The sequence below is a fragment of the Neofelis nebulosa genome, chromosome 14 (assembly GCF_028018385.1).
Source record: "Neofelis nebulosa isolate mNeoNeb1 chromosome 14, mNeoNeb1.pri, whole genome shotgun sequence".
Classification (NCBI taxonomy): domain Eukaryota; kingdom Metazoa; phylum Chordata; class Mammalia; order Carnivora; family Felidae; genus Neofelis; species Neofelis nebulosa.
The window spans coordinates 64,208,736-64,221,073 of record NC_080795.1 but is presented as its reverse complement, the minus strand read 5'-3'; the positions used below and the strand labels follow the sequence as shown (position 1 = coordinate 64,221,073).

Genomic DNA, 12,338 nt, shown 5'->3' with positions numbered 1-12,338 from the left:
GCATGTGTATTTTTGTGTAAACTCTTCCAGTTACTCTCTCTGATCCAGTACTAGTCAGAGAACCACTGGGGATATTATAAGTCTACTCTATGTCTTGTTGATAATTTTGAAAAAATCTTCCAGAACAACTTTTTGTTTTTCAGCAAAGGCTATAATCTTTGTATTGATACTGAATTGTTGATTTTTTCCCAAAGAAAGCTGCTCCTATTACGTTAGTTTTCACCATGTGTAAATTAATTAACTATACTACTTTTGATACTTTTATATTTATATTTCACTTCTTTGAAAGTCACTGAAATACACTCAGACATTTTACATTAGAAACTTTGTTCTGCTGTCATTTTCTTGTCTTTAGAGATACAGGAGTTCTGAAAAGATGCATCTTTACCCCAAATTTTTAAACCAGTATTGACTCTGGGTACAGGAGAGATTGGTTCAGCAAGTATTTCCATCATAAATTAACTGGATCATTAATATTCATCGATTTCATGCTTTGGATTGCAAATTGGTCATTTCCTGGATATGCTCTGAGCTGGTTTCTCTAGCAGCTACTAGCTATATGGCTTCCTTCAGCTTCAGGCTCCCCACCATCCTTGCACTTCACCCAAAGCTGTGGCATCTTTACAGCTATGGCTGGCACAGCTCAGCTGCCCGTGGCCCTTCTACATTTTCAGCATTTATTCCGTACTTCTGTCTGCTCTTCCCCCAACCCCCACCCAGAGCTTCCAATCATACCTGCAGGCAGCAGTCTAGGTATAGCTTTTAGTATTTCCCTTCTGGCCCAAACAGGGGGGTTAACTCTTCCTACCCAAAGGAGAAATGCATCAGCTTCAGAGAGCTGCCTATTCCACTCTGGCAATCTTTCTGGTTGAAAGGGTAAGGAAGAGACGCAACGATGGAGAGGGGAGATATGGAGGGAACAGAATTTTAAAGAGCTGCAGAAGGCCCATGGTAAGAAAGTAGGGCCTGAAGAGGGAATTAGCAGGGGCAGAACAAAGTTAAGAAGTGAGGATTACTGTAGGCTGATGTTTGAAATAGGGGTTTTCCAGCCACAACCATACGATTCCAGTATTTTTTTTCCCTTGGTTGTAACATGTACTACTTTTTATTGAAACTGATTTGCCTTTCTAACTGTATTTTCCTTGAGCTAATATCATCTATACAATTAAAAAAATAAATCAGTGGTTGGAGTTTAAGACTACAGAATTACCCTGATTTGTCCAACTGAAAAAGTAGGTAACTCTTACAGAATAATTGAGACGAAGTATTCTAAAATTATTTTTCATTGAATAAAACAGCCTACTGAATTCAAGATGTTTTTTAAATGCTTTTAAAGAAAAGAATGGTGGGGCGCCTGGGTGGCTCAGTCGATTGAGCGGCCGACTTTGGCTCAGGTAATGATCTCACGGTCCGTGAGTTCAAGCCCCGCGTTGGGCTCTGTGCTGACAGCTCAGAGCCTGGAGCCTGTTTCAGATTCTGTGTCTCCCTCTCTCTGACCCTCCCCCGCTCATGCTCTGTCTCTCTCTGTCTCAAAAATAAATAAACGTTAAAAAAAAATTAAAAAAAAAAAAAAAGAAAAGAATGGATACTTTTTATTTTATACTATATCCACTTAATTCTAATATCACATTTTTTCTATATGCAACTAATGAGGCCTCACAATTTGAGTCAATTTCTTAAAAATTCTTCATCAATTAGTTTAAAATAAGCTCATATTAGGTACTAATGAATAAGACTGATAGATGACTAATGAATGTTAACACTGATATTAAGTTAACATTTAGTAATAGAAGTAAAACCTTAAACTATGACCATTGGAAAAAGTGTTACTTTCCTGAATAAGAAAAATCCATAAAGCTAACTTCACTCAGTATATGAAATGAATTTTTTTTTAAATTTTTTTTTTAATGTTTATTTATTTTTGACAGAGAGAGAGACAGAGCATGAGCAGGGGAGGGGCAGAGAGAGGGAGACACAGAATCGAAAGCAGGCTCCAGGCTCTGAGATGCCAGCACAGAGCCCGATGCGGGGCTCGAACTCACAGACCGTGAGATCATGACCTGAGCCGAAGTCGGATGCTCAACCAACTGAGCTACCCAGGTGCCCCAAAATGAATTTTTATTAACAGTCATGGTTAAAGTCTCAATGGTTAAAGAATCAATGCTCAAGGTAACAGTAATTTCTCTGTAGTTGCATTTCTTTCTATTTGCAGTCTCTATCCTCCTGTTACAACCAAAAATATATAACAAGAAATTTTATAAAAAGGTCTAGAGACAAAAGTTAAAGTTAGGTAAGATGGCAGAGCAGCATGGAAGTTCTGTTTCTCTCGTTCTGAAATGCAGCCAAATCATCACAAAACCATTTTGCACACCTAGAAAATTGATCTGAGGATTAACACAACAATCTGCATTAACTTGAGCCACAGAACTCGGCAGGAATTTACCCAAAACAAAGAACAGGAAGAAATGACAGCCAGGGACTTAATTAACACAGATATAAGAAAGATGTCTGAACCTGAATTTAGAATCACGATAATAAGAATACCAGCTGGGGTTGAAAAAGCATAGAATCATATGTCCCTTTCTGGACATAAAAGAAGTAAAATCTAGTCAGGACAAAATTTAAAATGCGATACTGAGGTGCAATCTTGAATGGTTGCCACGGCAGCAAGGATGGATGAAGCAGAGCAGCAAATCAGCGATAGAGACGACAAACTTATGGAGAACAGTGAAACAGAAAAAAACAGGGAAATTAAGGCAACAGAGCACAATATGAGAATTAGACAACTCAGTGACTCATTAAAAAGTAATAACATCTGAATCATAGAGGTCCTGGAGGGATGAAGAGAGAGAAAAAGGGGTAGAAGGTTTATGTGGGCAAATCATAGCAGAAAAGTTTCCTAACACGGAGAAAGACACGGACATCAAAATCAACAAAAAACGACCATCAGCAAGGGATACCAGTCAAATTCACAAAATACACAGACAAGCAAAGAATTATGAGAGTAGCAAGGGAAAAAAGTCCTTAACCTGTAAGGTAAGACAGATCAGGTTCACAGCAGACCTATCCACAGAAACTTGGCAGGCCAGAAAGGAGTGGCAGAATATATTCAACATGCTAAACCAGAAAAATATGCAGGCAAGAATTCTTTATCTAGCAAGGCTGTCGTTCAAAATAGGAGAGATAAAGAGTTTCCCAGACAAACAAAAACTAAAGGAGTTGGTAACCAGTAAACCAGACCTGCAAGAAATTTTAACGGGGACTCTCTGAGGGAAAAGACGAAAGAAAACAAAAAAGACCAAAAGCAACAATGACTAGAAAGTACCAGAAAACACCACCAGAAACTCCTAACTCTATAGGAGTGCCTAACCCAATGGCAAGAAGTTCAAATCTTTCAGTACTCACTCTAAATGTCAATGGACTAAAAACTCCAATCAAACACTTCAATCAAAAGATACAGGGTAACAGAATTGATAAGAAAACAAGATCCATCTATATGCTGTTTACAAGAGACCCATTTTAGATCTAATGACGCCTTCAGAATGAAAATAAGAGGATGAAGAGCCATCTATCATGCTACTGGTTGCCAAAAGAAAGCTGGAGTAACCATACTTATACCAGACAACCTAGATTTTAAAATAAAGACTGTAACAAGAGATGAAGAAGGGCATTATATCATAATTAAGGGGTCTATCCACCAAGAAGATCTAACAATTGTAAACATTTATGTTCCCAATGTGGAACACCCAAATATATAAATCAATTAATCAGAAACATAAAGAAACTCATTGACAAGAATATCATAATAGTAGGGGACTTCGACACCCCATTTATAACAATGGACAGATCATCTAAGCAGAAAATCAATAAGGAAACAATGGCTTTGAATGACACACTGGACCAGATGGACTTAACAGATATATTCAGAATATTTCATTCTAAAGCAGCAGAATACACATTCTTTTCCAGTGCACATGGAATATTCTCCAGAATAGATCACATACCAGGACACAAATCAGCCCTCAGCAAGTACAAAAAGATCAAGATCATAGCATGCATATTTACAGACCACAATGCTATGAAACTTGAAGTCAACCACAAGAAAAAATTTAGAAAGACAACAAATACTTGAAGAATAAAGAATATTGTACTAAAGAATGAAGAATGGGCTAACCAAGAAGTTAAAGAGGAAATTAAAAAGTACATGGAAGCCAATGAAAATGATAACACCACAGCCCAAAACCTCTGGGATGCAACAAAGGCATCAAAAGAGGGAAGTATATAATAATCCATGCCTTCCTAAAGAAGGAAAAAAGGTCTCAGATACACAACCTAAGCTTACACCTTAAAGGGCTGGAAAAAGAACAGCAAATAAAATCCAAGCCAGCAGAAGGCAGGAAACAATAAAGATTAGAGCAGAAATCCATGCTATCAAAACCAAAAAAAACAGTACAACAGATCAATGAAACCAGAAGCTGATTCTTTGAAAGAATTAACAAAATTGATAAACCCCTAGCCAGTCTGATCAAAAAAAAAAAAAAAAAAAAAGGAAAAGAAAGAAAGAAAGAAAGAAAAATCAAGAACAAAAGAGAAGAGACCACAACCAACACTGTGGAAATACAAACAATAATAAGAGAATATTATGAGCAATTATATGCCAATAAATTGGGCAATCTGGAAGAAATGGACAAATTCCTAGAAACATATAAACTACTAAAACTGAAACAGGAAGAAACAGAAAATTTGAACAGACCCATAACAAGTAAAGAAATTGATTTAGTAATAAAAAATCTCCCCAAAACAAGAATCCAATTAACACTCTTCTGAAGCTGTTCCAAAAAATAGAAATGGAAGGAAAACCTCGAAAATCATTCTATGAGGCCAGCATTACCTTGATTGCAAAACCAAAGACCCCATTAAAAAGGAGAACTACAGACCAATTTCCCTGATGAACATGGATGCAAAAATTCTCAACAAGATATTAGCCAACCAGATCCAATAATATATTAAAAGCATTATTCACCATTATACCTTGGATGCAGGGCTGGTTCAATATCCACAAGTCAATCAATGTGATACATCACATCAATAAAAGAAAGGACAAGAACCATATGATCCTCTCAATAGATGCAAAGAAAGCATTTGACAAAATACAACATCCTTTCTTGATAAAAGCCCTCAAGAAAGTACGGATAGAAGGGTACCTCAAGATCATAAAAGCCATATACAAAAGACCCACTGCTAATATCATCCTCAATGGTGAACAACTGAGAGCTTTCCACCTAAGGTCAAGAACATGACACAGATGTCCACTCTCGCCACCAATATTCAACATAGTATTGGAAGTCCTAGCCTCTGCAACCAGACAACATAAAGGAATAAAAGACATCTAAATTGGCCAGGAGGAGGTCAAACTTTTACTCTTCACAGATGACACGATACTCTATATGTAAAACCCAAAAGATTCCACCAAAAAACTGCTAGAACTGATCCATGAATTCAGCAAAGTTGCAGGATATAAAATCAACGCACAGAAATCAGTTGCATTTCTATACACCGATAATGAAACAACAGAAAGAGAAATCAAGGAATGGATCCCATTTACAATTGCACCAAACCATAAAAATACCTAGGAATAAACCTAACCAAAGAGGAGAAGAATCTATACACTGAAAACGATAGAAAGCTTAAGAAAGAAACTGAAGAAGACACACAAAAAAATGGAAAAATACTTCATGCTCACAGACTAGAAGAACAAATATTGTTAAAATGTCGATAGTACCCAAAGCAGTCTACATATTGAATGGAATCCCTATCAAAATAATACCGGCATTCTTCATAAGGCTAGAACAAACAATCCTAAAATTTGTATGGAACCAGAAAAGACCCTAAATAGCCAAAGCAATACTGCAAAAGAAAAGCAAAGCTGGAGGCAATCTCGGACTTCAAGATGTATTACAAAGCTGTAATCATCAAGACAGTATGGTACTGGCACAAAAATAGATACTTAGATCAATGAAACAGAATAAAGAATCCAGAAATGGACCCACAAACATATGGCCAACTAATCTTTGACAAAGTAGGAAAGAATATCCAGTGTAATAAAGACAGTCTCTTCAGCAAATGATGTTGGGAAAACTGGATAGCGACATGCAGAAGAATGAACCTGGACCACTTCCTTACACCATACACAAAAATAAACTCAAAATGGATGAAAAACCTAAATGTAAGACAGAAAGCCATCAAAATCCTGGAGGAGAAAGCAGGCAAAAACCTCTTTGACCTCGGCCACAGCAAGTTCTTACTCAACATGTCTCTGGAGGCAAGGAAAAGAAAAGCAAAAACAAACTACTGGGACCTAATTAAGATAGAAAGTTTCTGCACAGTGAAGGAAACAATTAGCAAAACTATAAGGCAACTGAAGGAACAGGAGAAGATATCTGCAAATGACATATCAGATAAAGGGTAGGTATCCAAAATCTATAAAGAACTTATCAAAATCAACACCCAAAAAACAAATAATCCAGTGAAGAAATGGGCAAAAGACATGAGGAGACACTTTTCAAAAGAAGACATCAAGATGGCTAATAGATACATGAAAAAATGCTCAACATCACTCATCATCAGGGAAATACAAATCAAAACCACAATGATACCACCTCACACCTGTCAGAATGGCTAACATTAACAATTCAGGCAACAACAGACGTTGGTGAGGATGCAAAGAAAGAGGATCTCTTTTGCGTTGCTGGAGGGAATGCAAACTGGTGCAGCCACTCTGGAAAACAGGATGGAGGTTCCTCAAAAAATTAAAACTAAAACTATCCTATGACCCAGCAGTTACATTATTGGGTATTTATCCAAAGGATACAGGTATGCTGTTTTGAAGGGATACATGCACCCCAATGTTTACAGCAGTGCTATTGACAATAGCCAAATTACGGAAAGAGCCCAAATGTCCATCCGACAGCTGAATGGATAAAGATGTAGTGTGTGTGTGTGTGTGTGTGTGTGTGTGTGTGTGTGTGTGCGCGTCTATACATACAGTATTACTCGGCAATCAAAAAGAATGAAATCTTGCCATTTGCAACTATGTGGATGGAACTAGAGGCTATTATGCTCAGCGAAAGTAGTCAGAGAAAGACAAATATCATATAACTTCACTTATATGTGGTACTTAAGATACCATGCAGATGAATATAAGGGAAGGGAAGCAAAAATAATATAAAAACAGGGAGGGGGACAAAACATAACAGACTCTTAAATATAGAGAACAGAGGGTTGCTGGAGGAGTTGTGGGTGCGGGGATGGGCTAAATGGGCAAGGGGCATGAGGGAAGACACTTGTTGGGATGAGCACTGGGTGTTATATGTAGGGGACGAATCACCAGATTCTATTCCTGAAATCAGTATTGCACTATATGCTAACTAACTTGGATGTAAAATAAAAATGAAGGTCTATAGCAATCAGGATAAAAGTTAGGTATCTTTTCCAATATATAGCTAAAGGGAATGAGATACCAAATTTTCCTAAAGAAATGTTTTTATGAATGTTAACAGAGATGTACGAATAAAACACAAAGATTCTAAGTCTGGTGGGAAAAAAGTTGCAGACCATTTCTACTCTGCATTACCCTACCAAGACTAGTTCTACAAATGAGCATTATACCTAAAAGGCAAAGAATGTGAGAAAAAGTGTGAAGGGTGCCTGGGTGGCCCAGTCGGTTAAGTGTCCGACTCTTGGTTTTGGCTGAAGTCATGATCTCACAGCTTCATGGGTGCAAGCCCCGCATCAGGCTGTGTGCTGACAGTGCAGAGATGCTTGGGATTCTCTCTCTCCCTCCCTCCCGCAGTCGTGCTGTCTCTAACTCTCTCAAGATAAATAAATTAAATAAACTTTAAAAATGAAATTAAAAAAAAGTACAACAATAACAATGCATTATTTCTAACAAGTAAACATTTAATGAAATGTACAAACCATTACTTACTCAGACATTCTTTCAAAGCCAAAGCCTGGACATTAGTTAACTGTTTCTCTCTCTGTATAAGTTGCTCCCCAGAAAAATGTGGAAGTGACAAGAAGTCAAAAGGAAAGCCTGAGAAATAAAAAAAAAAAGTCAGTATTAAAGATGTTCTATGACAATAATATTGAGTTCCCAGGAAAGTGTTATTACATAATTTTAAAAAACAAGTCAATTACTCATCTGTCTTGCTTATTTCAAAATAAATAATAATTAAGATGCAGAAATTAAGCATACTAAATTATTTTACATTTTAAACTCTAACCAACCTCTTAAATTGAGGGAATTTAGGTAGCAGAATAGAATTTCTTCCATCACATTTTCTTTTACAGGTCAGCTACTCAAGCCGGCCAGTGTCTAAAGATGCTCCCAACAAACTACTCCTGTTTACCTGCTGTGTAGTCTTTCCACAGTGAATCCAGGCTAACCCTATGAAATCAGTAAGGTACTATGGTAAAAGGGACAGTGAATGACTTCTAGGCTAGGTCAAAAAACCCTGAGGCTTCTTAGAACAACTGCTCTAAGAAAAGTTGGCAACCATGTAGGAAATCAGACTACCCTGAGACTAAAGTGTCGTGAGGAAGCTCACTGGCTATGAGAAAAGGGCCTGTGAAGAGAACGTCATCCTAACCCGTCTCATCTGCTCCGTCATCCTAATCCAGGAGCCAAACATGTGGCTGAAGAAGCTGTCTTATACAACAAGCTGCACAAAGTCTTCAAGTGGATGGAGTCTCAGCTCTAAGTGGGACTTCAAAATAGAACCATCGGCTGTGCCCAGCCAACCCACAGGACTACAAAACATAATAATAAATAGGCATTTTGAAGCTAAATTTGGAGTGGTTTGTCATACAGGGATGGAGAATCGAAATGTAGAAAATGAAAAGAAAAAAAAAAAGATGGGCAATAAAACAGACTAAGACTCTTGAGAGGAAGTAAAAATGAAATATAAATTGTAGAAAAATAATATGTGTGTAAGGTGGAAAACACTGAAAATTTCCTATTTAGCACTTAAGTCTGACCTACTAAATTTTACTAGGAAGAATGAAAAGGGGCTTAATTTAGAGTACAGACTCTAAATTGTTCAAATATGCTATTGTGTGTTTGAAATAAAAGGTAAATTGAGAGCGAAATGGAGTTTGGGGAAAATAAGTTCATTAAAAACCACATAAGGGTTTTTTTTTGTTTTAAAAAAAAAAATTTTTTTTAACGTTTATTTATTTTTGAGACAGAGAGAGACAGAGCATGAAAGGGGGGAGGGGCAGAGAGAGAGGGAGATACAGAACCTAAAGCAGGCTCCAGGCTCCAAGCCATCAGCCCAGAGCCCGACGCGGGGCTCGAACTCATGACCGTGAGTTCGTGACCTGAGCCGAAGTCGGACGCTTAACCGACTGAGCCACGCAGGCGCCCCCTAAAAACCACATAAGGTTTAACTACATATACAAACAAATATAAAATGTTTTCCACCTGAAATCAACACTTACTCAGTTTGGCTTCTTCTGTCTTTGCTTTCATCTTTCCATGAATGAAACGGAGTGCAAATGAGCCATTGATCTGGTTGGCTGAGTGAATCAAGGTGGCTTTACATTTTCTCTTGCCAGCACCTTGTAACAGGAGGTAATAGCTGGAGCACTCACCTTTCACTTCAACATCTGGAACTAAGCAAAAACAACTATCTTGTGAAGTATGTGAAAATTCAGCATGCAACACCACAGAAGCATACATTTGACCCATAGGGTATAATGACTTTCTATGTTATTTGAAAACAAGCCGTTATGCAATACATTTCGGGTAGCACTTGTCCATTTAACTCAGAAAAATGAAAGCAGAGAATCGTAACAAAAAGGATGCAAAGCATAAACACTGTACTTTAAATTAAACTCTGTATTCATTCATTAGCTTTTGATATGGCCTACTAGAGTTCCATGGTGTGTTTCTTCTATGACCCCACTATAATGTATCAACTACTATTTCCAGCTTCTATTTCTTTAAAATGGAATAAACTGACCCCTGCGAGCACACACAATTCAGGTGGTGGGAGCAGAAGTGCACAGATACACTTCAGGGTAGCTTTTTGGTCCTTGCAGTGGGCATCCATAATGTATTTTACAGAGGGAATGGAGAGCATTCATTAATCTGGCCCGCCAGTTATGTGAAGGTCAGTTAAGACAGCTTCTTGTATATTTTAAAAACAAATCAAGTGAGGGTTATAGCGAAGGTCAAAGAAAAACTGCGAAGCCTTTGAGATTAAAAATAGAAGTAGAGTCCCTTTTTGTTGAAGATGGTGAATTAGAAATAAGCATTTATTTTCACCGTCTCCTGAAATTCCACAAAATGAGAATAAAGAGATTTTTTAAATAGCACAAATCTACAAGGACTAATATCTGATAGAAGAGACAACAACAACTGATTTTAAAAGCAGGAAGCAGATGAATAATTGGTAACAGACTACTGAGGAAGCTGAGAAAAGATAAACAGTGGAGAAAGCTTAGAAGCAACATAATTTATACCACAAACCCTGACAAGACTCTGGGATGATGGTCCCAGATGGCACTGGAAGCAACGTGAAGGTGAAACAGGAAAACAGGTCGAAGTCTGTGAGAAGCAGTTTGGCATCCTGACCACTCTGTATTCTATTGAGGCACATGATTGTCCTGTCCCCAGCCCAGAAGTCTAGTGGTTTACTCCCTGGAGAAAGTAACACAAGCTGCCTCTGGCCTGAGAGCTACTGGACAGAGAGTATGGTTAGAGTTAATTATCAGTGCATTAAGTAAGTACTTGTATACTGAATATTGAGACCTTTTACCCTTCTCTATCTACCTGACTTCTAGAATTTTGGAAGCTAGATAACAGAATTGAGCTTTCTTTTGGAAATACGGTCAGTCCTAGAGGAAAGACTAAAGAATGCCAATGTTGGTGTCAGCTAGGTTCCCCGTTGCGATCACCCTAAAATGAAGATCACAGTCAACAAGCTACAGCCATGCATCCAAATTTTCCCATAAGTTTTCTGGTACTATCTCTTAAATGTGAGCAGGCAGCCAAACATCATAGGACCTCAAGGAAAGTTGTTAGTATGAAAACCAGATGCCAAAATAAACAGAAAACAAGTGACTTGCAGGAAACAAAGAATATGCAGTAAAAAGAAATCACACACACACACACACACACACACCTAAACCAAACATCCAATCAGGTCACTAGAATCCTCAGAATAGATACTGTATCCATTAAATAAGAACAGAAAATTGTAAGAACATTAAATAATATAGAGCTCGTGGAAATGAAAAATAAGAAAGCACAGACCTATATTTCACCTAAAAGGTTAGAAGAAAAAGTTCAGTGAATCTACAGAATGTAGAGTAAAAAGACAAAGAAATGGAAAATAGTAGAGGAAGAGAAAAAGAGACAGACACACAAACCAGGAGTAACATCTAAACAAGAGTAACAGAAGTGAGAAAAAAAAAAAAAACCAGAGGAAAGGAAATTATCAACAAAATAATTTTAAGAACATTTTCCCCAGTAAAAAGACAAGCTTCCAGGCATGCTGAGAGCCCAAAAAAGAACAAAAACAGACCCACTAAAGTGCATCATCATGAAAATTCAGAAGACTAAGAACAAGTAGGTTCTACAAAATTCCAGTGAAAATATGGGCTTCCTATTAAAAAAAAAAAAATCAAGAATGAGAACAGCACTAGAATTATAAACAACAGCACTAAAAGCTGGAACATAATGGAGCAATACCTTCAAAATTTCAGGAAGATTTTAGAAAATATGCTCCACCAAAATGGGGGAGAAAAGAAAGAAACAGGAAGATTAAAGGATCCAGGCACCAAAAAAGAAAGGGCAAAAGAAATTTCTATGATGATGAAAAAATAGTCTTTTAAACCCAAAGCTATGGAACAAATCTAGAGAGTAAAACCAACTAATCTGGATTAGGCAGGTTATATAGATCTGGAAGAGATTTCTTACATATACATGATTGATGGGATACTTAATGTGCTCAAAGGTACTGAACTCAGTTTTACCACTGGAGGAAGGCTTTGTGACTGGATAGAAAAAAAGAATCATTGACTCTAGGTAAAACAGAATAATGCACAGGGCAGGAAAATAAGATATATTACATGGCTCAACTGTGAAGAGTGATTACATACTCATAATAATTAAAACTATGAATATTAATTTACAATTACTGGGAGGATAGGGAAGTGAGAAGAATGTGAGCGTGTGGTAGGGGTGAAGAAACTTAGAGGAATCATACTTCCCTGTTTGAAAACTTACTACAAAGCTACAGTACAGAAGACACTGAGGCACTGGTATAAGG

At 37.4% G+C, this 12,338-nt stretch overlaps 1 protein-coding gene across 3 annotated transcripts in view; it reads right to left on the bottom strand.

Moving 5' to 3' along the window:
- The window catches only part of MTBP (MDM2 binding protein), an 85,735-nt gene that overhangs the window by 33,749 nt on the left and 39,648 nt on the right, over nt 1-12,338 (bottom strand). For all 3 annotated transcript variants that reach the window (XM_058698933.1, XM_058698931.1, XM_058698932.1), the window contains exons 12-13: nt 9,502-9,675; nt 7,988-8,095 (exon numbers count right to left, since the gene is read on the bottom strand). In XM_058698933.1, the coding sequence (XP_058554916.1) occupies nt 7,988-8,095; nt 9,502-9,675 (282 nt within the window). The remainder of the gene's footprint in view (nt 1-7,987; nt 8,096-9,501; nt 9,676-12,338) is intronic.